The sequence below is a fragment of the Cololabis saira genome, chromosome 6 (genome assembly GCF_033807715.1).
Source record: "Cololabis saira isolate AMF1-May2022 chromosome 6, fColSai1.1, whole genome shotgun sequence".
NCBI lineage: Eukaryota > Metazoa > Chordata > Actinopteri > Beloniformes > Belonidae > Cololabis > Cololabis saira.
In genome coordinates, this window is record NC_084592.1 from 7,251,544 (window position 1) to 7,276,022 (window position 24,479).

Below are 24,479 nucleotides of genomic sequence, written 5' to 3' on the forward strand. Positions count from 1 at the left end.
GATGCAACTTTATAGATCAGCCAGTCAAATCCAGCACTATCCCCTCTCCCAGTTCACCCACTCTCCCCATTTCCTTTCCATCTTTTGATGCTTAAGGAAAATGTCCATGTGGAGATCCCGTCAAACCCTCAAATTGCCAATTACTTAATGGTTCCATATATCCAAAAATTCACCAAAAGTTTTCTATTTCATGCCAAGAGTTAAGTGAGTGGCTCATGCTTCAGTTCTGCCTCTAAAGTGCATGAAGCTACATTTCTTAAAACATTGGGCTTTCACTTCAGACCACAGTCAGTGTTTCACTGAGTGAACAGCTGCTTTAGACAACTATCTAGTACAAATGTCATTTTTAGATTTGTAGCTTCAACAAAGTAGACTATTTGCAACTTTTTTGGCTTTATGCACATGACATCCACCGTTTTTATTGATGCAGTTTAGGGAAAAGCACAAACCTCCCGGGTGGTGGAAACCTGACACCTAGGGGCTGTTTCCAAATGAGAATGAACTCTGAGGTGGTCTCAGTCAGAGCTCGGCACCTTAATGCGATTAGCCTTGTTATAGCGTTATCTGGCCGTTTAGCTGCTCAGCAATCAGACAGGCTTATTTGGGACGCGTTCTTTTCCCCTCTTTGTCTCAACAGGTCATTTGTCAGATCTTGAAAGGTTTTTTGGAATCGGTCCACGTTTTTGCTGGTGCATGTCCGAATGAGAAGATGCCTTAAACCATTCACGGCCTGTTTCTTAGATACAGAATCAGTGTGCCACTTAAAGCAGGTTAATAATCCACACCGTTAGGAGCTAAATGTGTACCGGGGTCCTCACTCTTCACCCACATCACAATACAGGACTGTCTCAGAAAATTTGAATATTGTGATAAAGTTCTTTATTTTCTGTAATGCAATTAAAAAAACAAAAATGTCATACATTCTGGATTAATTACAAATCAACTGAAATATTGCAAGCCTTTTATTATTTTAATATTGCTGATTATGGTTTAGAGTTTAATATTAAGATTCCCAGAATATTCTAATTTCTTGAGATAGGATATTTGAGTTTTCTTAAGCTGTAAGCCATGATCAGCAATATTAAAATAATAAAGGCTTACAATATTTCAGTTGATTTGTAATGAATCCAGAATGTATGACATTTTTGCATTACAGAAAATAAGGACTTTATCACAATATTCAAATTTTTTGAGACAGTCCTTCTTTCTCTGACTGGTAAAGTTGTCTGGTGGTGACTCAAACTTGGGTGTTGAAAGTTTTGTTGAAATTCAAACATGTGCCAGTTACACAGCGCCCAGTAAAGTCGAGGGAAACAGAGGAATATATTACTAGGCACCGATCACCTGGATTTGCAGTGGGTGCAGTCATGTATTCTGGGACCACGATGCCCTGACAGGTATTCTGGAGAAGCGAGACACCGTTACCACTGAGAGGATTGTTTCTTCCAGGCTGGTACGGGAGGTGACGGGGGTGAACGTGAACATGCGCGTGGGCATCCACAGCGGCAGGGTGCACTGCGGCGTGCTGGGACTCAGGAAGTGGCAGTTTGACGTCTGGTCCAACGACGTTACACTGGCCAATCAGATGGAAGCTGGAGGCAAAGCTGGGTAGGTGATTGATTCATTGATTGATTGATTGATTTGATTTATTTTGTACATGTAAAAGACAACAATTAAAAGAGAAGATAAGAAAAAAAAAGAAACAACAAAACAAAGATTTTCATACTTTAACACTTAATATGTTAATTACATGTGCAAAAAGGAGTAGGAAGAAATGTAAACTTATTTAATCCTACCCCCATTCACTAATCATTTATTAACTATTAATTATACTCACATACATACCTACTGTATACATACATACAGGACTGTCTCAGAAAATTAGAATATTGTGATAAAGTTCTTTATTTTCTGTAATGCAATTAAAAAACAAAAATGTCATACATTCTGGATTCATTACAAATCAACTGAAGTATTGCAAGCTTTTTATTATTTTAATATTGCTGATTATGGCTTACAGTTTAAGATTAAGATTCCCAGAATATTCACATTTTTTGAGATATAATATTTGAGTTTTCTTAAGAAAAAAAGCATTACAGAAAATCACAATATTCAAATTTTCTGAGACAGTCCTGTACACATAGTTGAGTATTTTATATATGTCTGTATACCACATGCCCATATAAATATTTATATAAATATACTTATTTACACCATACTATTTCTATATTAACTCCATCTGCTCTATATCTATCTATATCTACATACACACATATACACATACATATACATACACATACACCCATACATAATTATATATCTATATTCATACACATATATATATATATATATATATATATATATATATATATATATATATATATATATATATATATATATATATATATATATATATATATATATATATACATACACATATATATATATACATACATATACACGTACATAGCTGCCCATTTCTGTACATACATATAAACAAATCTACCCATTCACCCAATAGTGTTACATGCAGCCCCTAAAACTTTAGGGCCTAAAGGCTTCTAAAAATATCTGTGGTACTGTGGATCAGAATATAGCGTGGACCTGAATAAAGAACACCTCCTTCCCTGTTGCTGTCACTTCAGGCGCATTCACATCACCAAGGCCACCCTGAACTATCTGAACGGAGACTATGACGTGGAGCCAGGAACGGGTGGAGAGAGGAACGCCTACCTGAAGAGAAACAACATAGAAACCTTCCTCATTGTGGGCTGCAGTCAGAAGAGGGTAGGTCTCACAACTCCATAACCTTTAGTTTCAACTTCTATCAATTGATTTTTAGTCAGAGGATTTCAAAAAACGCAAACTGACATCATTATTTATTTGCACCCTTTACAAATGTAGTGGAAAGATATACATCTTGTAATATCTTACATTTCTACTATTGTCTGGTTCTCTCCATCACGTTCTCAACATGTTCAGCTTCTGCTGAACATGTTGGGCTCAGATTTGTTGCTACTGAATAAATTGAATAAAACCAACAGTAACTGAGGACATTAAACTACAGGAAGCTAAAAAGATCTATGGAGGGAAATGATCCCTTGATTTTGAAATGATTACGTCGTTTGCAACACTATTATTTACATTTCAGTTGAAATGATTGAAAGAATCATTTCAGTATAGTTAATAGCCAACGTATGTGAACTTAACTTGTTGGATTCATTCATTTGCCATACATTGTGATCTGATAACACACAGCTTTACACATTTAGGTCTTGATTGAATAGACTCTCTTAACATTCAGAGTGCTGCAGGACCTGCACAGCATTTCCTTCTCCAGAAGTGCCTGAGCTCAGACACATTGGTGGGGTGTTTGTTGTTAAGGGCTCTCTTGAGGTTGCTCTACAGCAGTGTTTCCTAACCCTGGTCCTCAAGGCCCACTGTCCTGCATGTTTTAGATGTTTCCCTTCATCATCACACCTGATTCTAATTAAAGGTCCTAATTAGCTTGTCATCAAGGTCTGCACAGTTCTGTTGATGACACAGCCACTGGTATCACGGTGTTCTGAAGCAGGGTAACATCTAAAACATGCAGGACAGTGTTGCCTCCAGGACCAGGGTTGGGAAACACTGCTCTACAGCACCTCTGTTGGCCCAAGGGCCGGGCTGACTGGGCCGCTCTGAAAAGGTGGATTTTCATTTTTGAAGCCGTTATGTGGTGTGTTTACTTCCGTTCTTGGGACCTGCTGCATCCGCATCTTCTCCTGAGTTTCAGTCAGAAAACAGTCACTCTGACATTATCCTGTGTTTTTTTTTAGCTAAACTGAGAATGAAACTTTCCCCGCCAGGCCCTGAAGCAGTGTGTCAGGCTGGTGTCCTGAGGGCCCAGATGCAACAGAGAGAGTGGGAGGCATGAGTTCTCAAAAAAACAAGGATTTATTAATTCCAACAAAAAAGGGCAAGAACCAAAAAAACAAAAGCGCTGCTTAGCAGGATCAAAAACTCACGGAAACAGGGATCAAGGAACTGGAGCAAAAACAGGCAGGACACATGGAGGAAAACACAGTACGGAACCACCAGGCCTGTACTACGAAGCAAGTTCAACATATCCAGGATATCTTTTCCTTATCCAGATTCACTAAGCGGGACAATTGCAATCACGCTAAGCGGTCACACGACGGCGGTTATCAACTCGGTATATCAACCCAGGTTTCTCCAATCTGGATATGAGCGCGTGCACATAAAAGGGGCGGTGTTTTCAGCGCATGACCAATCGCAAGCGTGGAGAAGTCCGCTGTCAGAGCCGCTTATTTCAGTAGCGAAGAGCAAACAATAATTTTACGGAAATATGATGAGTATAGGCATATAATACAGGCAAAAAGCAACACAGTTGCAGCTGCAAAATGCAGGAAAGACAGCTGGCCAAAGATCGCTGACTGTATAAATGCGTAAATTCATAGGGATATAAACATATATTTGAATATTCTGGGAATCTTAATCTTAAACTGTAAACCATGATCAGCAATATTAAAATAATAAAAGGCTTGCAATATTTCAGTTGATTTGTAATGAATCCAGAATGTATGACATTTTTTTTGTTTTTGTGTTTGCATTACAGAAAATCACAATATTCTAATTTTCTGAGACAGTCTGTAGCCTATATATTGGTTCTATAACTATTGTTGTTGACCGATAACTTGTGCTGATGCTGTACCAAAGAATTGGGTTTTTTTATTTATTTTATTTAATTTTTTATTTTTTCAGGAGGGGGGTATTTAGTATTTTAAAGTGACTTCTCAGAATGTTCGAGGGACGAAATTGAAAATCCCTTTTTTGCTATCCCCTTACAAATGCATCTTCTTTTTCATTTCTTCTTGATTTATTTATTTAATTGGTATTAGTTTTGGATTGACTGTACATCGGATTTTGGGTGATGATTTGTTTTATTTATTCATTGATTGATTTATTTTTTATTTTCTCCTCCACCTCTTTTTTCTTTTTTTCCTTTTTTTTTGGATCGTTCATACAGGTAATCATCAGGGAAAGCAAAGGGGTTTTGGTGGTCCCTGAATACGCGTTCTCTTCGGAGGGATCCTCTCACGATCCGCGCACCAAGCTCCACTGGGGTCTCTTCGAAAGGGCATGTCATTTTCCAAGAGAGCTGATTGGTCAGTGGGCGGTGCTTTTACACCCGGCGATCTGTATCTCGAACATAACCTGCTCCGGAGCAGGTTAGCGGTTCAGCATAAGTTACCATGGCGATGTGCCCCGCTAAGAAGTGAACCACCGTCGTAGTCCTGAAAACCCAGGGTTAAACCTGAAGTTACCTCGCTAACCCCAAATCCCGCTTCGTAGTACAGGCCCCAGGAGCAGGGGCATGACAAGACCAGATATACACAGAGGATAACGAGACACAGGTGCAGACAATCAGGGCAGATGGGACACAGGCGGGACAGAACAGACACACACTGGGGGGGAATGTCAAACCCTGACACAGTGAAGTGAACCCAAGTCACAATGCTCCCGTCACCATGCTGCAATTCTTCCTGAAGAAAACCCTGTTCCCTTGTTGTTCTCTTTGGCCAATTAGAGCAATGTTTTTATTGATTATTTATTTTTGAAGAGCAGCGTTTCCTCCATGGTGTTCTGCCATGGGCACCCTGCCTGTTCCATGATTTGTGTGTGTTAGATTCAGAGATGTTCCTCCGCTCCGCTGATGTCTTCAAGCCTGTAGCTGTTAGTCATGGGTTCTTCTCTTTTTGTTTCTTTTTTTTTTGTCTGGATACATATTAATGGTTAATACCAAGTTCAATCAATCAATCAATCACATTTTATTTATATAGCACTTTTCATCCAAGTACATGAAATACAAAGTGCTTAACATTTTGACTGAAAAATAAAAATAAAAATAAAATACAAACTGGGAGACCAATGCACACTGACATACAATATAGTTGATTAAAATGAAATAATGATAAAAGTTCAAGAATTAAGGCTAAAAATAATCAGTCCACAACAATAAAATATAACAATAATAAAAACATTACAAGAAATAGATAAATAAATAAAACAAATACCTCAAAAAAATGGTTAACAGAATAAAACTATAAAATTTGATGCTACATAAAAGCCAGACCAAAGAGATGAGTTTTTCGTCTATGTTTAAAAATGTCTACACTTCCAGCTCCTCTCAGATCCTCCATTGGTAAAAACCTCATCATGTATATGCATTTTGATATATAACAATTTAATATATAAAATATATATCTATTTTTTTTTTTCATACATTGAAATTTTGAAATCTGTAAGAGAGAAAACAAACAAACAACCAGACACAAGAACAGGCAGAGAGACAAACAGCAACCATTCCAGGTCCCTGAGACTGAATCCAGACTAGACTACTGTGAATATCTGTCCTCCAAAACTGTGGGGTGAGTTTGTAGGTGAGTGAGCAGGTGTGTATGTCTGTGTAACTGTGTGTGTGCAAAGTGAGAACAAGGTTTTACCTGAACTGCAACTATACACTGCAAAAACTCAAAATCTTAACAAGAATATTTGTCTTATTTCTAGTTAAAATGTCAAATTTTTAGTAAAAAAAAATCTCATTACACTTAAAACAAGACTCATCACTGGAAAAAAACAACAATTTTCACCTGTTTCAAGTAGATGTTCACTTAAAATAAGTAGAAAAATCTGCCAGTGGAACAAGATTTTTTTGCTTGTAATGAGAAGATAAATCTTGTCTCACTGGCAGATTTTTCTACTTATTTCAAGTAAAAACTTACCTGAAACAGGTGAAAATTGTCAAATAACAACTTATTTTTCTGGTAATGACTCTTGTTTTAAGTGTAATGAGATTTTTTGACTAAAAATGAGACGTTTTAACTAGAAATAAGACAAATATTCCTGGTAAGATTTTGAGTTTTTGCAGTGTAATGGAGGAGGGAGGGCACAACCCCAGAAGCCACGGGTTCTTCTTGACCTCAATGAGGTTGCAGGCTTGTAACTATGAAGTCTTCCTGCCCCGGCACCCACTTCTCGGAAGAGTGGCCGCGTTGCAAAATATCTCTCGTTGTAGACGATCTGTGTAACTGTTGCGTGATGGATGCTCAAGCGCTCAGAGATGACTTTGTCTCCTTGTCCGGCCTCAGGCGAAGCCACCGCTCTCCATCGTTTGTCTTTGGTGAGCTCCTTGGTGCGAGACCTGGTTCATAACAGCGTTTTGACAGAAAACAGGTTTCAACAGAAGCTAAACACGGTGGATCTATCTTGAGTTAGTGAACCGCACAAACAATATCTCAGCAGATGGAGGCTGCTTTTCTTTTCCCTCCACAGCATGTGACAAAAAATGAATGTTTAATGTCACGGTGGGTTACTAAGTGTTGTAGAAATCTGCAGGATGATTGAATTAATGTGTTTATTTTTTAAGTTTGTCCTCAAATAAAATGGTGTAATACAGGACTGTCTCAGAAAATTAGAATATTGTGATAAAGTTCTTTATCGTCTGTAATGCAATTAAAAAAAACAAAGATGTCATACATTCTGGATTCATTACAAATCAACTGAAATATTGCAAGCCTTTTATTATTTTAATATTGCTGATTATGGTTTACAGTTTAAAATTAAGATTCCCAGAATATTCTAATTTTTTTAGATAGGATATTTGAGTTTCCTTAAGCTGTAAGCCATGATCAGCAATATTAAAATAATAAAAGGCTTTCAATATTTCAGTTGATTTGTAATGAATGCAGAATGTATGACATGTTTGTTTTTGTAATTGCATTACAGAAAATCACAATATTCTAATTTTCTGAGACAGTCCTGTAAGTAAATGGTTAAAGTATGGGCTTTTAAAACATGTTAACATTTGTACAAGTCCACAAAAACTCAATTCTCATAAGCTACTGGTACAGTATGTGTGTATTATGGCCTGGAAAAACAAAATGTAACCTCAATATTCAACTGTGACCCCGCCATGTGTGGGCGTTCGGGGCTAAAAATGTAACTTTTCAAACATCACAGATTTGGGTGAAGCTATCTTCAAACACGCACCAGCGGCCCGTACTGCACTCAGCGTTGTTTATAAAGTGAAGCGTTATCCCATGTGAACTGGGCTTCACTGACCGTATCTCTGTCTCTCTGCATGAGCTCAAGTTTGTTTATGACTGCTCTTTTTTATCAGCCGTTTCTGTCCTCTGGCAGCGTCACAAGCCGGGACTATAGTTAGCGTGTCATGTGAATTGATATTCTCCTCTGATTCTGTTGCCCATAGGGGGGAATGGTCTAATTGTTTCTTTTTATATTTGATTTTTATTTGAACAACAACATGCTGGAGCCGATGTGCAGTCGTAAAGTCAGATCAGATCAAATAAAACCATCGCTGATAACCGTGACACATATCTTATAGCACGGAGAGTATTTCAGTAGCTGTTATTGACGTCCCCTTGCAACATGAGGAGTGTATAAATGTTCAGCCGTGATTTCCAGGCATTTGCTAAACGTCTTAATGCAATAATAGTAACCAGTTCAGCTGCTTAATAGGAAGTGGTCTGATTTGATACCGTAGGGGAGTTTATGATAACACTGTGAAGCTGCAGGCGCTCTCATCTGATTCTGCTGCCATTTTGCTTTTAATTGTTTTTCTGTCCTCAATTTAGTAAAACAGCGTAACCTCGTCTGTCTTACATGCTTACTACAGTCCCACAATCCTCATACTGGAGCGATGGGACAATGTTGAGTTGTTGCTTAATGCATGGGTTTACAATGACAACACACACGCACGCACGCACGCACGCACGCACGCACGCACACACACGCACACACACACACACCATCACCTCATTTTGCTCATCTTGCTTTGCCAAGTCAACATTCAAAACAGATGCCATAATTAAGATATTTCTGTTTCTTCTGTTTGCTTAATTTTGCAGTAATGAATAATGAATAAGTGTGGTCATGAGCGAGGGTAAGGGTGCTTGTGATACTTGTACATCCGGAGAAATAAACAAATAAAAGATCCTGCTAAGGTAACTTATTATTTCCAAGGTTCAAAACAAGTTGAATGACTTCAATTAAATTCAATTCCATTTTATTTATATAGCGTCTATTACAACAAAAGTTATTTCCAGAGACCCAGAACATAAACCCCCGGGCAATTATTACATAAACATTGTCAGGTAAAAACTCCCCTAGTGGGAGAAAAACCTTAAACCAAACAGTGGCAAGAAAAACTCCCCTTTAGGAGGAAGAAACCTGGACCAGGACCTGGATCATAAGGGGGAACCTCCTGCTGAAAACCAGACTCACAGACTTGAGCTGGCATTCAATCTGCTGTGAGGAAAAGGTTTAGAAATGTGTCCCTGAAACAAACTCCAGCTCCGGTGGCTCCATCACATCGAAGCTCGAGTGAGAACCAGAAGCTCGTACCCAGAACCTGCTGACCTCTTTGACTTGTAGAATGCAGCTCGGTATTGCATGTGAGATGTCTGCAACAACGATCTAAACGTGACGTTTTAATGTCACTGACGCAGCCAAGTGGAATCACAACTGTGTTTTAAATAGTGTTTACTTTTTAAAAGATACTTTAATCCAGATGAGAGTCCTTTCAGTTGGTGGTTTTTGATTGGGACCGGATCTAAAGTGGTCTCAAAAAGCAGTGGCCCCTTCACCTTCTGCCCAATCAGAACCTACAGAACTACTACAGTAGGGGGAATTCTCACGCGAGGCTGAAAAGACATCAAATAAACAAAGTTGTGATCTGCCTGCCCAGTCAGAAGTTAGAAAGCCCAAAAAATCAATTCCTTGTTGGATGCATGACATTTATTCACCCATTCAATAGTTGCAGAGACAAAACAATACATTCCTGACTGGTTTGGCAAAGCTTTGATTCAGTTGGGCTGAGCAGCTCAGGATTACTTTCAACGCAACAATTTTCTTATAAACAGGGATGCTGGGACTAACAACATCAATAAATTAAAAAAATGAAAAAATGCTTAAAGGTCTTTGTATATTTGAAAGAAGTACAAGGACTTTTTTTTGTCTTTTCGTAGCTCATATCCTGCATTTGTGTCTTGTGTCTTAAACAACAGAACATTTATTTAAACAAGTTGGAACAAAAAGTTGGAAAAAAGTTGTACAAAATTAGAAGAGATATCAAATTGATATTTAAAGATATCACTGAATGTGACAAATTTTAATTAGAAAGCATGTAGAATTGCTTACCCTGCCTTTAATTGTTGAGACAAATTAACTTTTTCTTTTTCAAACTTTAAGTCACAAGGAGGCAAATAAATGATCCTAAATATACACTGCAAAAACTCAAAATCTTAACAAGAATATTTGTCTTATTTCTAGTTAAAATGTCTCATTTTTAGTCAATAAGTCATTACACTTAAAACAAGAGTAATTACCAGATGAATAACTTGTTATTTGACAATTTTCACCTGTTTCAAGTAAATATTCTCTTAAAATAAGTAGAAAAATCTGCCAACGGAACAAGATTTTTTTGTTTGTAATGAGAAGATAAATTTTGTTCCATTGGCAGATTTTTTCTATTTATTTCAAGTGAAAATCTACTTGAAACAGGTGAAAATTGTCAAATAACAAGTTATTTTTCTGGTGATGAGTCTTGTTTTAAGTGTAATGAGAGTTTTTGACTAAAAATGAGACATTTTAACTAGAAATAAGACAAATATTCTTGTTAAGATTTTGAGTTTTTGCAGTGTAGTGGATTTGGTGGATTATTGAGGTGGAAAGTGATGCAATGAATTATTGTGTTGTTGAATTTTGCAGATAAAATTGCAAATTTGCAGTGAATTATGTATTTCATAATCAATTTCTGCTTCTTTATCTCCCACAGAAAGAAGAAAAAGCAATGATTGCCAAAATGAACCGCCAGAGAACCAACTCTGTCACCCACAACAGCGGGCACTGGACCGACCGTCCCTTCTACAACCACCTGGCAAGAAATCAGACCTCCAAGGAGATGAAGAGGATGGTGAGCGAAATTTAAAAAGTGCTCATTGTTGCATGTGAAGAGTCCTGACACTTTGCTCTGGAGCTCTGGAGCACCGCTGGCCTTATCAGTGTGATTAAAGAGTCTCAGCCAGGTGATTCTCCTGCTTGTACCTCACATTCAGTGTTGCAGCCAACACGTTGTTAACGGCCATATTCCTTTGATGTGCGGTTCTGATAGGCCCGGGGATGGCCCTTAACGGCCCACTCGGCCTCTCCCACCTCACTCTGGTGTTGAGAGGCTCTAAAGGAGCACTCAGGGCACAACAGCAGCATGTAGGCAGAGAAATAGAGCAGGAGAGGGCCGTGATCCTGTGGAAATTAGTTTTATATTTATGTACGGTAGCTGACACAAGCCCAAAAACAAACGGGGACTCGTGCAGTGAATGGATGCATCTGTGCGTGACGGTTTCACATTTGCTTAAAGGGGACCTTTTATGAAAAACAGGTTTTTTCTTGCTTTAACATATATAAAGTGGTCTCCCCTCAGCCTGCCAACTCAGAGAAGGAGGAAACAACCAAATTCTGCAGTGTCTGTACAGCCGCCTGGATGAGCCGTCCAGTGTGATGTGGATCTACGAGCCGTTCAGATTTGCGCATTTTCATTACGTAACCAAAATGCAAACCACACTCTCTGTCCATCTCCCTCCAGCAGCTGCCACTTTATTGAGGTTTTTGTAGTGAAATGAGGAGGAATCATAGAGATAACTTCTCATTTCAACTAACTGGATCAGCCGTTCCTCATCATGACTGTTTCCTACAGCGCTTTCAACCGGCTTTCAACGCGAGCGACTGGAAGAAAATAGAAGCAGGACGTCTGACAAATGTTCAGCTCAAAACAACGTTGCTGCGGCCAGTTAGGACAGTCCAATAGAAAATAAAGCAATGGAACTGATTTTGTAGCTGACGCTCGCATCGCATGCAGTTATGACACGATGTTAGGACACGGTAACTCCGCCGGCCGGAGCTTCCACCATTTTTTGGTAGCAGTGTATCGCGTCATTCAGGCAGCCAATCAGCACAGAGCCTCATTATCATAGCCCCGCCCAATCAGAATCCTGCATAGATAATGAGGTTAGAGACTGGGAAGATAAAGACATGGCTCAGAGGCTGAATTTCTCATTTATTTAGCAAAAACAATCAAAAGCTTGTTTTTAAGACATTCAAGGCCTGTTTAAAATAGGTATTAGATGCAATAATAGGTCCCCTTTAAATGGGATGAAGGCCAGCCTCAAAGTTCTCTTTAAGGGGCATCATCACTGCCTTGTTTTGTTTGTAAATAGAAAACCTGCTTTGCTTTTAAGATGAGTCTTAAACATGTGGATATTTGTCACAGAGGGGGGCTGTAAGTGAGTTACTGTCAGTCGTAAGAACTTTGGGCGGTGCAGCTTTGTGGAGATGCATTACTACAATGATCACAATAACCTTTTAATGAGTACCGTCTGATAAGCACATTTTTAAGGACTGGCTTGCAACTTCTGATTTGTTTCTAGCCCTTTTAAGTGAGTTGGTTGAAATCATTAAGTGTCTGCGGATGAGTGCAAACCCAACTATTCATTTGATATTTATTCATCATATGAAATTACAATAAGAGACATGCATGAAAAACTCTATGCTTTTGCCCGAATGATAGTGATAAATTGTTTAGAACCTGAGAAGGACAAATACAACTCCACATGTTCCTAGCGGTTACGGATGTGGGTTTGAGTCAGGAGGACCCAGGGTTGGTGGTTCTCGGTGAACCACTATGGGCCCCTGAGCAAGGCACTAAACCCTAATTGCTCCCCGGGTGCTGGAAAGATGGCAGCCCACTGCTCTTAGTCTAACTAGAGATGGGTTAAAAGCAGAGGACTCATTTCAGTGTGTCTCATATGATGTGTACTGACAAATTAAGATGATTTACATTTTTTTAAACATATTATTATTATTATTATTATTATTATTATTATTATTATTATTATTATTATTATTATTATTATTATTATTATTATTATAAACATTATAATTATTAACATTATTATTATAATTGTTGTTGTTATTGTTATTAACATTAGTATTATTCTTATTATTAATAACATTTTTGTTATTATTATTATTAGTATTATTAGTATTATTATTATTGTTATTATTAACACTATTATTATTATTATTATTATTATTATTATTAACATTATTATTATTATTATTATTTATAACATTCGTGTTGTTGTTGTTATTATTATTATTGTTGTTATTATTATTATTAGCATTATTATTTTATAAACATTATAATTATTATTATTGTTGTTATTATTAACATTAATATTATTATTCTTATTATTAATAAAATTTGTGTCGTTATTATTATTATTAACACTATTATTATTAACATTATTATTATTATTATTAACATTATTATTATTATTATTATTAATATTAATATTAATATTATTACTATTATTATTATTATTATTTGGTCTCCTTCCATGTGACCGATAGAGGGCCCTGTAACCTCACAGGTCTGTTCAGAGTAAATGCAGCAACTACTGGGTAGGTGGTATTATTAGACAGCAGATATGACCGGGCTGACGCATAAGAAAAGAGCGCCACCTACTGCATCTTCAACCACACACTTCACACACTCCAACAAACCCAACCCAGTCCACAGTAAGTCCCTGCAGAAGTGACAGCTGCATAAAAACAGGCTCCTGTCGTTGTCAATGACCGGCCCTGTATCACGTCAGGGACTGAGGTGTTTTGTCAACTCATTTTCTTTGTGTCACCAAAGTATGTGTGTTTTTACGCTCCTTCTAAAGGCTGCAAAACCCATCTCAACCTGCCTTCATCCTCAGTTTACGTGTTCATGCTTCACCATCCCGTGCTGTTCACTGACAACCTGAAAAGATCTGCAGATTAAAACAAGACAGAGCTACACAGAGCGAGGAGATGCTCATGGGAGGGTTCTTATTTTACTATAAGGGAGGGTTGTTACACATGGATGCTTCTTACTGTCAGGTCGGAAACGCTGGAAGCTGGACAGTGGACTGAGGTGCTGGGGATTTCACTCATCCATATTTATGCTGTCAGTCTCCATGAGTTTCCTGCTGCCTTCTTTGCTTGTTGAAGTGAGAACAGCTGAGCTTGTTCTTTCAGAGGTGTCATTCCTGTTTTTGTCCACAAGGGAGAGCTAGAGGGACATATGTCTTTGTGGTGACGGTGTTAGAATACATGACATGATGAGATGGGATGAGAGCAGCCCTGAGTTTACAGATTTAATGGCAGTATTAAGAAATGGATCAAGTTCTCTGAGTAATGCAGAGGGACAGCTGAACATTTGATCATTATTTGAAGTCCGACAAACGCAGGAATCCCGTTATTTATTTAAAGCAGCACTATGTAACTTTTCCACCTTAATGTAATATTTCATCATCATCATTGTGATGGAACATCAACTTCCAACAGGTTTAATGAACCTCTGTCCTGGTCTGAGGGGTCTGTATCACCTTCACTGGCACTATGTAACTTTGAGGAGCATGGTAGGAACCCTGCCACACTAAAAAACTACACATTTTTACGGCTTTGACTGCTTTACGGCATACGTCACTTCCCCCTCCTTCCCGATTCGTAGTCCAGACCAAAGCTGGGCGGGGCGTGGAGCGCAGAGCTCAGCAGAAGCTGGTGTCATGGCCGAAGCAGCGGAAAAACCCAAGAAAATAAAAGTTTTATCGGAGTAGGCGAAAAAAGAAAGCGGGAGAGTAACAAGCTAAATGCCCGGACAAGGATAAACATTGGCCCGGCGTTCACTCGCTGGCGTGAGCTGAAAGACGAGGAGGGATGTCCGACAAGAGAGACAGAATTGTTATGATACAAATGTAAATATAGAGTTCTATGTTCAATAAGAATCAATATTAGAATGTTTTCACATATTCGTCTTGGGTTCTAGTATTTTTCCTGAGAACTGTAAAATTGTGCAGGGCTGATCTGCAAAAAAAAAGGAATGGGCATTCAGTTATTCACAGGTTATAAAGTATTTTTTAATTTTGTCAGTAAGTATGTTGGACTACTAATTTATGACGAAGTCCCTCTAAAAAACGTTTGTAGTTTGGGCTGCATTATCTGGCATAAACAGGACAGGGGGCGGGGGAGACTTCACTAATAAAACCAAGTTGAACATCGTCATATTATATTGTTTATCCAGAAATAGATACATTACCTCTTCACTATCCATCCTGCAAACGACCGCTGAAAACAGAAAAGTCGTTTTGAAAGTCTGTCCCGTCTTCTCTCAAAACAAATGCAGCGACGGGACAGGAGTTTTCCTGCAGTACGCGCTGGTGCTCATGGGAAATGTAGTGTTCTTTCTGGTAAAGCATTACCGCTTTTGTCCAAAGGAGCCACCAAACTCAACAAAAGCTGAAAGTTACATTGTGCTGCTTTAATCTATACTCAAACACGGTTACAGTTTAAGAAAAAAAAGATGGAGACATCATCCTGTTTGTTTCTGCCCCTATATTTTTCATGCATGCATCAAAATCTTCAATGTAGTCAATATCTGCTACATTTCTTTAAAAAAAAAAAAAAAAGACAAAAAGGTGTATTTTGTTTCTTTGTGTTTCATTTTTCTTGCTTGAATCCAGAGGGAGTGTTTTTTCTTGATGCTTCTTATCTTTTTTCCTCCAACCTTTCCTCACACTAATCATTATTTCATCAGGCATCCATTTAATAGTTATTTTCCAATGATAATGCCAGCCTTGCAGTAGATTATAATTATCACACTGAACATGCTGCAATCAGCGGGGTGATTGCTCAGGCTTTAGCACGGTTTACCAAGAAAAAAGTTATCTGGGAAATCTAAACAATTACCAGTGTGTAGGAGCTAGAAGACTAAAGAATATGGGTGACGGGAACAGAAATCATATGATTATGGGATGAACTGAATGTGCTGCAGTAATCCTAGTTCATGCCAATGTGTTAAATAATGTGTGTATGCATCACTTTTAATTTTAATATTTAACTGCATCTTAACTCTTGTGTTTCTGGAAGATGACTTTAGACATTTTTTGGGCTGCAGTTTAAACAGATTTTAATATTTCTAAATTTAAAGAAAGTGTCAGAAGGTGATCTCTCCATCATCTATTTAGTTTTATACTCACCTCAATGATGTGCTTCAAATACGGTGAAATCAAAAAGGAAAAAGAATCAGTTTGTTAGAAAGATAAGAGCCTTTTTGTTTTTAATTTATTGAAAGATTTAGTTGAAATGTACTTTAAATCAGAACATTTTTCTGCCGTTGCCAGCTTTATTGGCACATTGATTAGTGAGGGATCAAGTTAGAGCCAGTAAGACTGTGAGCTTGTAAATGAATGTTTACAAATGACTCGTGAGAGAAGTTGTAAAGCTTTGTCTCCCTTTGAAATAAATCTGCCTGTGAAATTCAGGTTTGTGTAACATAATGAAGATGCACGACTGCTCGAGTATTTCTGCACGTCAGGAGACTCTTTTTCAGATTGTGGAAATTAAAGGTAACTGTTTAATTTCCTGACTGTGTCTGGAGTGTTCGGTGGTAATGAAGTTTTCACAGTGTTTCTTTGGGAGTTTTGCTTCACTTTCAGGACTTGTAGCTTTGTAACTAAACTTCTAACTTGAAGCTAAAGCCAGCAAAAACACGGTAAAAAGACCGGTAACTTTACAGTCACACACAGTGTAGGAACTTGGAGCGCACCGATTTCTACTCTTTATCTGTGAAGAGATGTTCATAAAAACACTTCTGTTTTTTTAATTACAATTTTTTCCACACAAAAATTGATATTAAAATGTGATTTACACATTTTTAATAAGGAGACAAAGCTTGATTTACAACTGCTAACACCGGAGTTATCTGTGAACAGGAATTTACACAATCCTATTGACTTTAATTTCATGATAAAACTGGTGATAAAGTAAAAAAAAAAAAAACATGGAACTGTAGAAAACAAAGTTTTCGTCATTTGCTCCTGTCAACGCTCTGAAAAGTGTATTAGAATTTGGCATTTTCAGCTAACCTTCTTTTTTTTCTCACAGGGCTTTGAGGACCCCAAGGACAAGTAAGTAGCAATGATACTATAACTCTTGTCTGTCTCTGTTCTTATGTCTTCTTTCAAATATGTACACTGCAAAAACTCTAAATCTTACCAGGAATATTTGTCTTATTTCTAGTTAAAATGTCTCATTTTTAGCCAAAAAATCTCATTACACTTAAAACAAGAGTCATCACCAGAAAAATAACTTATTTGACAATTTTCCCCTGTTTCAAGTAAATTTTCACTTGAAATAAGTAGAAAAATCTGCCAGTGGAACAAGATTTATCTTCTCATTACAAACAAATAAAAACTTGTTCCACTGGCAGATTTTTCTACTTATTTCAAGTGAAAATCTACTTGAAACAAGTGAAAATTGTTGTTTTTTCCAGTGATGAGTCTTGTTTTAAGTGTAATGAGATTTTTTTGACTAAAAATGAGACATTTTAACTAGAAATAAGACAAATATTCTTGTTAAGATTTTGAGTTTTTGCAGTTGGTTTGTAAGTTAGCAACGACGGCGTCTGAAAAACACAAACAGCTAAACCTTCGAACATGTGGGACTTCAGAAAATTGAAAGGCTACATTTATATTCACCTTAGTTGAAATTCACACGCACACAAAAGACAAAATAAAACGTTTTGGCGCTTACAAGTTATTTTTCCAGTGATGAGTCTTGTTTTAAGGGTAAGACATTTTTTTGACTAAAAATGAAACATTTTAACTAGAAATAGGACAAATATTCTTGTTAAGATTTTGAGTTTTTGCAGTGTATCCTTTTTTTTAATTATTATTTTATTATTATTATTTTTGCAGTGTATCCTGACAGTTTGTAGTGTTGTCATTCTGCAGCAGTTGCACTGCAACCATCCTGCTTTAGACTCACACTCTACGTAGGAGGAACTATAGTCATATGAAGGGATCTCTGAGATCCCAGATAGGTTATCTGTATTAGCCTAAATAAACCATGCTTGTGATAACAGGGATTTGGTTTGAATTTACAGAGTAGGGCACAAGAGAAGTGCACAACCATTGGCAAAAGCATTTGTTTGGATACACAAATGTGGTGAGGGCCTGCTTTGTTCAAAAGTGAAGTAACTGTGTTCATTAGTTCATCATTAGTTATTATCCAAGGCTGGATAAGACTTGGGCCCAGAGGGTTGGTTTTTATCTCTCTTTAGTTGGACTTAATCTTCTTAACTTTTTACTTTTATTCTTTTCCAAAATACAAAAGCATAATTGTTGCTGTTGAAGTAGAAGCGCCAAAACGTTTTATTCATTCATTTGTCTTTTGTGTGCGTGTGAATTTCAACTAAGGTGAATATAAATGTAGCCTTTAAATCTTCTGAAGTCCTACATGTTCAAAGGTTTAGCTGTTTGTGTTTTTCAGACGCCGTCGTTGCCAAATTACAAACTACACTGCAAAAACTCAAAATCTTACCAGGAATATTTGTCTTATTTCTAGTAAAAATGTCTCATTTTTAGTAAAAAAAAAAATCTAATTTCACTTAAAGGAGCTTGAGGCTGGATTTATGAAAACAAATTGTATACGTTTAAAGGAGCCTCATGCTCCTTTAAAAAAAAAATCATCACTGGAAAAAACAACAATTTTCACCTGTTTCAAGTAGATTTTCACTTAAAATAAGTAGAGAAATCTGCATGTGGAACAAGATTTTTTTGCTTGTAATGAGAAGATAAATCTTGTCCCATTGGCAGATTTTTCTACTTATTTGAAGTGAAAATTTACTTGAAACCGGTGAAAATTGTCAAATAAGTTATTTTTCTGGTAATGACTCTTGTTTTGAGTGTAATGAGATTTTTTGACTAAAAATGAGACATTTTAACTAGAAATAAGACAAATATTCCTGGTAAGATTTTTTTGCGAGTGTTTTTGCAGTGTAACTGCAGTGTAACTGCGTTTCAAGAACTTTTACATGCATTTTGCATTCATTTATTTGTATTCTTTGTATCGACTATTCTGATTTTAAGTTAATAAAATGGCAACGGCCTCATACGCTGACATGGTAGTCGGCTGATTAACGCTTGTCAACATATTTAGATAATTTGAATCAGTGTGAGACTCAGTGATGAGTTGGAGAGGAACTGCCTAATCAGGTCGGCACAGAGGAGAATGATAGTCCCATCCTTTCCTTTGATTAGCTTTACCTTCGTGCCGTTGCACTTCACGATTCAGTAGACGAACAGGGTGACGGCAGAAAAGTAAGGGATGACTTTTTCAATTTCAAGGCTTACCTACAGTACAGATCTCTTTCTTTGTGGGAAAGATAAGAAGAGTTTCGCTGCCGGACAACCCTTTGGGTCGCGCTGAGAAGTAAATGTCAATGGGTCTCATCTTGTTTTATTCAGGCATTTTATTTTCAGAAACGCACAAGAGAACCTAAACCCAGAGGACGAGGTGGACGAGTTCCTGGGCCGGGCCATCGACGCGCGCAGCATCGACCGCCTGCGCTCCGAACACGTCAAGAAGTTCCTGCTCACCTTCAGAGAGCCCGACCTGGAGAAAAAGGTGACGGCACACACACACGAGCTGCCAAGAAAGCAGCCAATAATTGACTGCGACAAGCAATCTTCCTTGTGCAAAAAGCTCTCTCTTTTGCATCCCTTGAGGATGCCGGTCAGAGCGAAGGATAACACAGAGAGGAAGGAGCAGGAGTTTGAACTTGGATGCGAGTTCTGCTTAAGCCAGAAGAAATAAACTACTTCAGACGGTGACGGACAAGGCTAAAAAAAGAGATTAGAATTTGAGTTGGAATAAAAAGAGTTTTGGAAAGAAGCTGAGTCTTGTTTTTAAGTTTGCAGGGCTGTTCTCGTTCTTGGTGAAAGCGTTTGGAAGTAAAGACTTACAGCAAATCAGACAGAATTTCTGAGTCCTGTTTTTTTTATAAGATCAGTCTTCATGCAAAACCTCATCCTCGTCTCGCGTTTAAGTCTTGATGTCAAGCAGCAAACTTTTGTGATACGTACGTGACAGCTCCTCTGAGGAGAGAACAGACTGATGGCTACACAACAAAGGCCAGCACTTGCCTTCCGTTAAAATGGTCTCACATACGAGGAAACTGCGGCTAAAAATACTGCACTTGAAATAAAACATCTACTGCGTTATCAAGAACTTCAAAGAGAGGCTACGCTGCAGGAAAGAAAGCCCAAGAAGTCCATGAACGTCCAGCAACCAGAGCAATTTCCTAGTGAGGATTCAGCTAAGGAACCATGTTGCTACGAGCTAGAAACTGCACAATATATCAAAATTGGAGAGCGCAAGAGTCATAAAAAGTAATTTTCTCCAGTGAACCCCCCTCTATCTACTGTTTGGGAAATCTGGAAAATTGATAGTTCTACCCAAAAACACTGCTATGAATAAAGAATGGTATGAAAATGTCTCCCTGGAGCAACTTTCCCAACAATCCAAGGAGAGGATCCAGACATTTTCCACTAATAAAAGCCTTTGAAATTATTGAAATACTTATACATTATAAACAGTAAAGTTTGCAAAAAGAAAAAAATGCCAAAACCAAAGTTTGTGTCAAAGTTCTTGGATTTGGATTGTAACTTTCCGACTGGATTGCAAACAGAAAGTGACCTCTGCAACACCTCTGCAACATGGATCCTACTAAAGTACTGGCACTGTTTTTTTTTTTTGTTGGTTTCTTTAATGTTAATTTGCACAGAAGGACAAAATGTGTGAAACCTGCCGTCACATAGCTGACCGGTTTCTCTCCCCCTGCAGTACTCCAAACAAGTGGACTCCAGGTTCGGGGCGTACGTTGCCTGCGCCTCCCTCGTCTTTCTCGTCATCTGCTTCATCCAGATCGTCATCGTGGCACCGTAAGTCAAACAGGAGGAGAAAAAAGTCATGCAGACTATAAACCCCCCCCCCCCCCCAAAAAAAAAACAAAAAAAAAAACACTTATAATGGTGAAAAATGGTTCCTTTAGTCGTAGACAGGCTCAGGATGCAGACAACTTTGTTTCTTGCATTCAATGAATGTTTGAGGAATTGAAACACTAAAACTTTTTCAATTGTGTTTTGAGGAGCAAAAACTACGGAAGAGTATTGGGGCCAGGCAGGAGAAAACTAACAATAATATTTTAGAGGAGGAAGATTTTTTTTTTATTATGCACTTCGAGAAAAAAGTCGAAACGTCGAGATTAAAGTTGAAATGTCGAGAATAATTTTGTAGTACAATTTCGAGAAAAAAGTCTAAATGTTGAGAAAAAAGTCAAAATTTCGTGAATAAAGTTGAAATGTTGAGAAAAAAGGCGACATTTCGACTTTATTCTTGAAATTGTATTTCAACATTAATCTCGACATTTAGACTTTTTTCTCGAAATTGTGTGCACAATAAAAAAAAATCTTCCCCTCTCAAATATCTTTTCTACTAATACTCTTCCGTACAAAAACTGCCCGTATGGATCGTTTCTTGTTTTTGTGTTCTGAGCTTTTTTTGTTTGTTACCAAACACAGAGAAGAGACAAAAAAAATTAAAGCTGCAAGCAGCGATGAACGGGCCCTCGCACTCACGGCCACCGCCCCCCATAAGCATATCAGAAATGACACCACCCACGACTTCCTATGTCAAACCATTCAAAAGTTATAGCAGAAAAAAGGAACAACCAATCAGAAGAAGGGGCGGGGCTAATTCAGGCCAATGAAGGTCAATGACTCCATACAGAATCTGATGATACCACCCACGACTCTCTATGTCAAACCATTCAAAAGTTATAGCAGAAAATCGGGACAACCAATCCGAAGAAGGGGCGGGGCTAAAAAAAAAAGGCCTTCCTTTCGTCAGAAGAAAGAAAGAAAAAAGAAAAATTCCTACAGATACAATAGGGCCTTCGCACTGAAGGTGCTCGGGCCCTAATAATAACAGACTCTCTAATAAGGAACCCTGTATAGAAGGTTTGTGGCAGACTTCTAATTATGATAAAATTTATAAACTAGTATCTGGTTTCCTCCGCATGATGCAGCTTGTCTGGCCTGGAATTGAATCACTTTTTGTGTTTTGTTTTCCACTGCTGTCATAAGCAACCATTTTCTTTCTTTTTTTTCTTTTCTCATCACACGTGGGAGTTGAAGATGTTTGACATGATGACTCGAGTGACACTTCTCTGTGATCAGTGGGTGATGTGCAGACATTTCTGAGGTTGTGTCAGAAAAAGCACAGAGTGCAATCAAAAAGACAAAACGCGCAGCCCTGTGCTAAACTATGAACCATCTGCAGCTGTTGCAGCTCGGGTCATCTAGTTTCTTCAGGGATTTCTGCTCGGAAAAGTGGCACTTTTTTGATACCTGTTATAAGGTGTTCCCATGACGACAAGCTGCCATCCTTCTCCTTTCTTCCCACCTACCTCCCAGCATTCATTTTATTTACTTTATTCTTTATTCTGCCTCTTTATTAGTCTCCCTCCATGACTCTCAGCTCTCACCGTTTCCTCTTGTCTTTTGTTCCCATCGTTCAACCTCTCACTCTTGATTTTCTTGTACATCAGCTCTTCACACCGTCCATCATGTCCTACATTTAATAAGTCTTCCTTAGCTACTTCTACTTTCTTTCCCCCTGGTTTCCTCTCTTTGCTGTTTTTCCCATCACACCCACACGTGCAACATGTTCTCCTACTGTATTTACACCATCAAAAGCAGTAGATGATGCATTATCCTCTATAACAGTACAGAATATTCCAGTAAACCCTCAAACACTTATTTTAAATAATTTATCCACAATTAAAGCTTCACTATGTCATGAATGAATTTTGCTTACTGACCTAACAGCAGCAAAAAAGATAATTGCAGTAAGATGGAAACCACACACGCTTAACATCTCCCACTGGTATTTGACTTTTCTTGATATTATCTATCTGGAAATATCTACAGCCTGAATCCATAATGCAAAACAACAGAATATTTTATTTTGGTTTATGGCAGCAGATCAGATTAAAGCCAAACTTGAAGGATGTATTTAAAATTGATATATACTACCTTGTTGTAGCTATCCTTGTCCAGTTTTTGATATTATTAGGGCCCGAGCACTGATAGTGCGAAGGCCCTATTGTATCTGTAGGAATTTTTTTTTTCTCGTTTTTATTTTTCCGAGGAAAGGAGGGCCTTTTTCCCCCCTAAACGTGCCCCAAAAGTCACCAAATTTTGCACGCAATCCAGGCCTGGTGAAAAATTAGATATTTAATGGTTTACATTAATGGGCGTGGCCTAACGGCTCAACAGCGCCCCCTAGAAAACTTCGTCCCTCAAGCCCCACAATACAGTTTGACGTACATGCATGAAAATCGGTACACACCTGTATCATGTCGCAACTTAAAGAAAAGTCTTATGGCGCCATGGCCGAAACCCAACAGGAAGTTGGCGATTTTGAATTAATCGTGTCATTTTGGCGAAATTTATGCCATTTCTTCAGCCGCTTCTTCGCCCGAACCGTAACGTGCATCCAGGTGTGTTATACATCAAAATGTGTGTCTCCATCCTGCGACGACGCCCATTACTTTTCTCAGTCAAAAGCGTTACCGTGGCGATGCTAGACGCCAAAAGATGCGCCCCCCCTTCATCTGATTGGTAGATATTTGATAGTTCCTATTTTCTGCCATAACTTTTGAATAGTTTGATATAGAGAGTCGTGGGTGGTGTCATCTGCTAAATGTCCAGGCCTGAAGAATCTACATGAAGTCATACAAGCTTCCACTGCAGCCTGAACGTACACAAGGGTGCAAGGGTCCTTTCATCGCTGCTCGCAGCTTTAATTATGTTTTGCATTTGTTTTATTTTGTTTGTTTGTTTTTTATTGTTGTATTATCTTTTTTTTTCTGTTTTCCTTATTATTAATTATTAATTGTTTTCATCGAATGCTTAGGTCTGAGGGGTGGGTTTGGAAGGGGGTGAAAATATAATGTTTGTTTGACATCATTGTAGATGCCACCTTTCATAATTAAAAAAAAAAAAGAAATATGAATAAAAACATTTGATCACAAAAGAAAAGCAGTAGAAGTTCCTACAGCTCTGCCTTCTCAGCCACGGCACATTACTCTGATTCAAACTAAAACCACAAACCAAACCAGCCATCAGGATTTGCTGTGATTAATCCCATGTGTTTGTGTTTGCAGCTCCGTCCTGATGATCGGCTTCTTCGTCACCTGCTTCATCATCCTGATGGCCGTCATGTTCATCTCAGCGGTTTACTGCTGCTTCAGGGTGAGAAGTCTCTGCTCGGAATGAAGGAAACTTCTGACTACGCGTGGCATTTCTGTGCAGATATAAAACTCTGGAATGCAATAACATCCAGGAGGAGCTTTTATAACCACATGGTTGCACACGTGCACAATGTCCATCTCAAATGTTGAGAAGAACAATAGTTACTTTCTTTTAGTCATTGGCTTCTCATGGATAGCAGTTCAATATCAGATG

The 24,479-nt window shown here is 38.1% G+C and overlaps 1 protein-coding gene across 2 annotated transcripts in view; it reads left to right on the plus strand.

Moving 5' to 3' along the window:
• Nucleotides 1-24,479, plus strand: part of adcy5 (adenylate cyclase 5) — a 126,379-nt gene that overhangs the window by 84,733 nt on the left and 17,167 nt on the right. The window contains exons 7-13 of one of the 2 annotated variants that reach the window (XM_061723151.1): nucleotides 1,450-1,608; nucleotides 2,646-2,787; nucleotides 10,859-10,996; nucleotides 17,053-17,075; nucleotides 19,416-19,575; nucleotides 20,794-20,891; nucleotides 24,179-24,266. In XM_061723151.1, the coding sequence (XP_061579135.1) occupies nucleotides 1,450-1,608; nucleotides 2,646-2,787; nucleotides 10,859-10,996; nucleotides 17,053-17,075; nucleotides 19,416-19,575; nucleotides 20,794-20,891; nucleotides 24,179-24,266 (808 nt within the window). The remainder of the gene's footprint in view (nucleotides 1-1,449; nucleotides 1,609-2,645; nucleotides 2,788-10,858; nucleotides 10,997-17,052; nucleotides 17,076-19,415; nucleotides 19,576-20,793; nucleotides 20,892-24,178; nucleotides 24,267-24,479) is intronic. The other variant, XM_061723152.1, reaches the window with a different exon arrangement.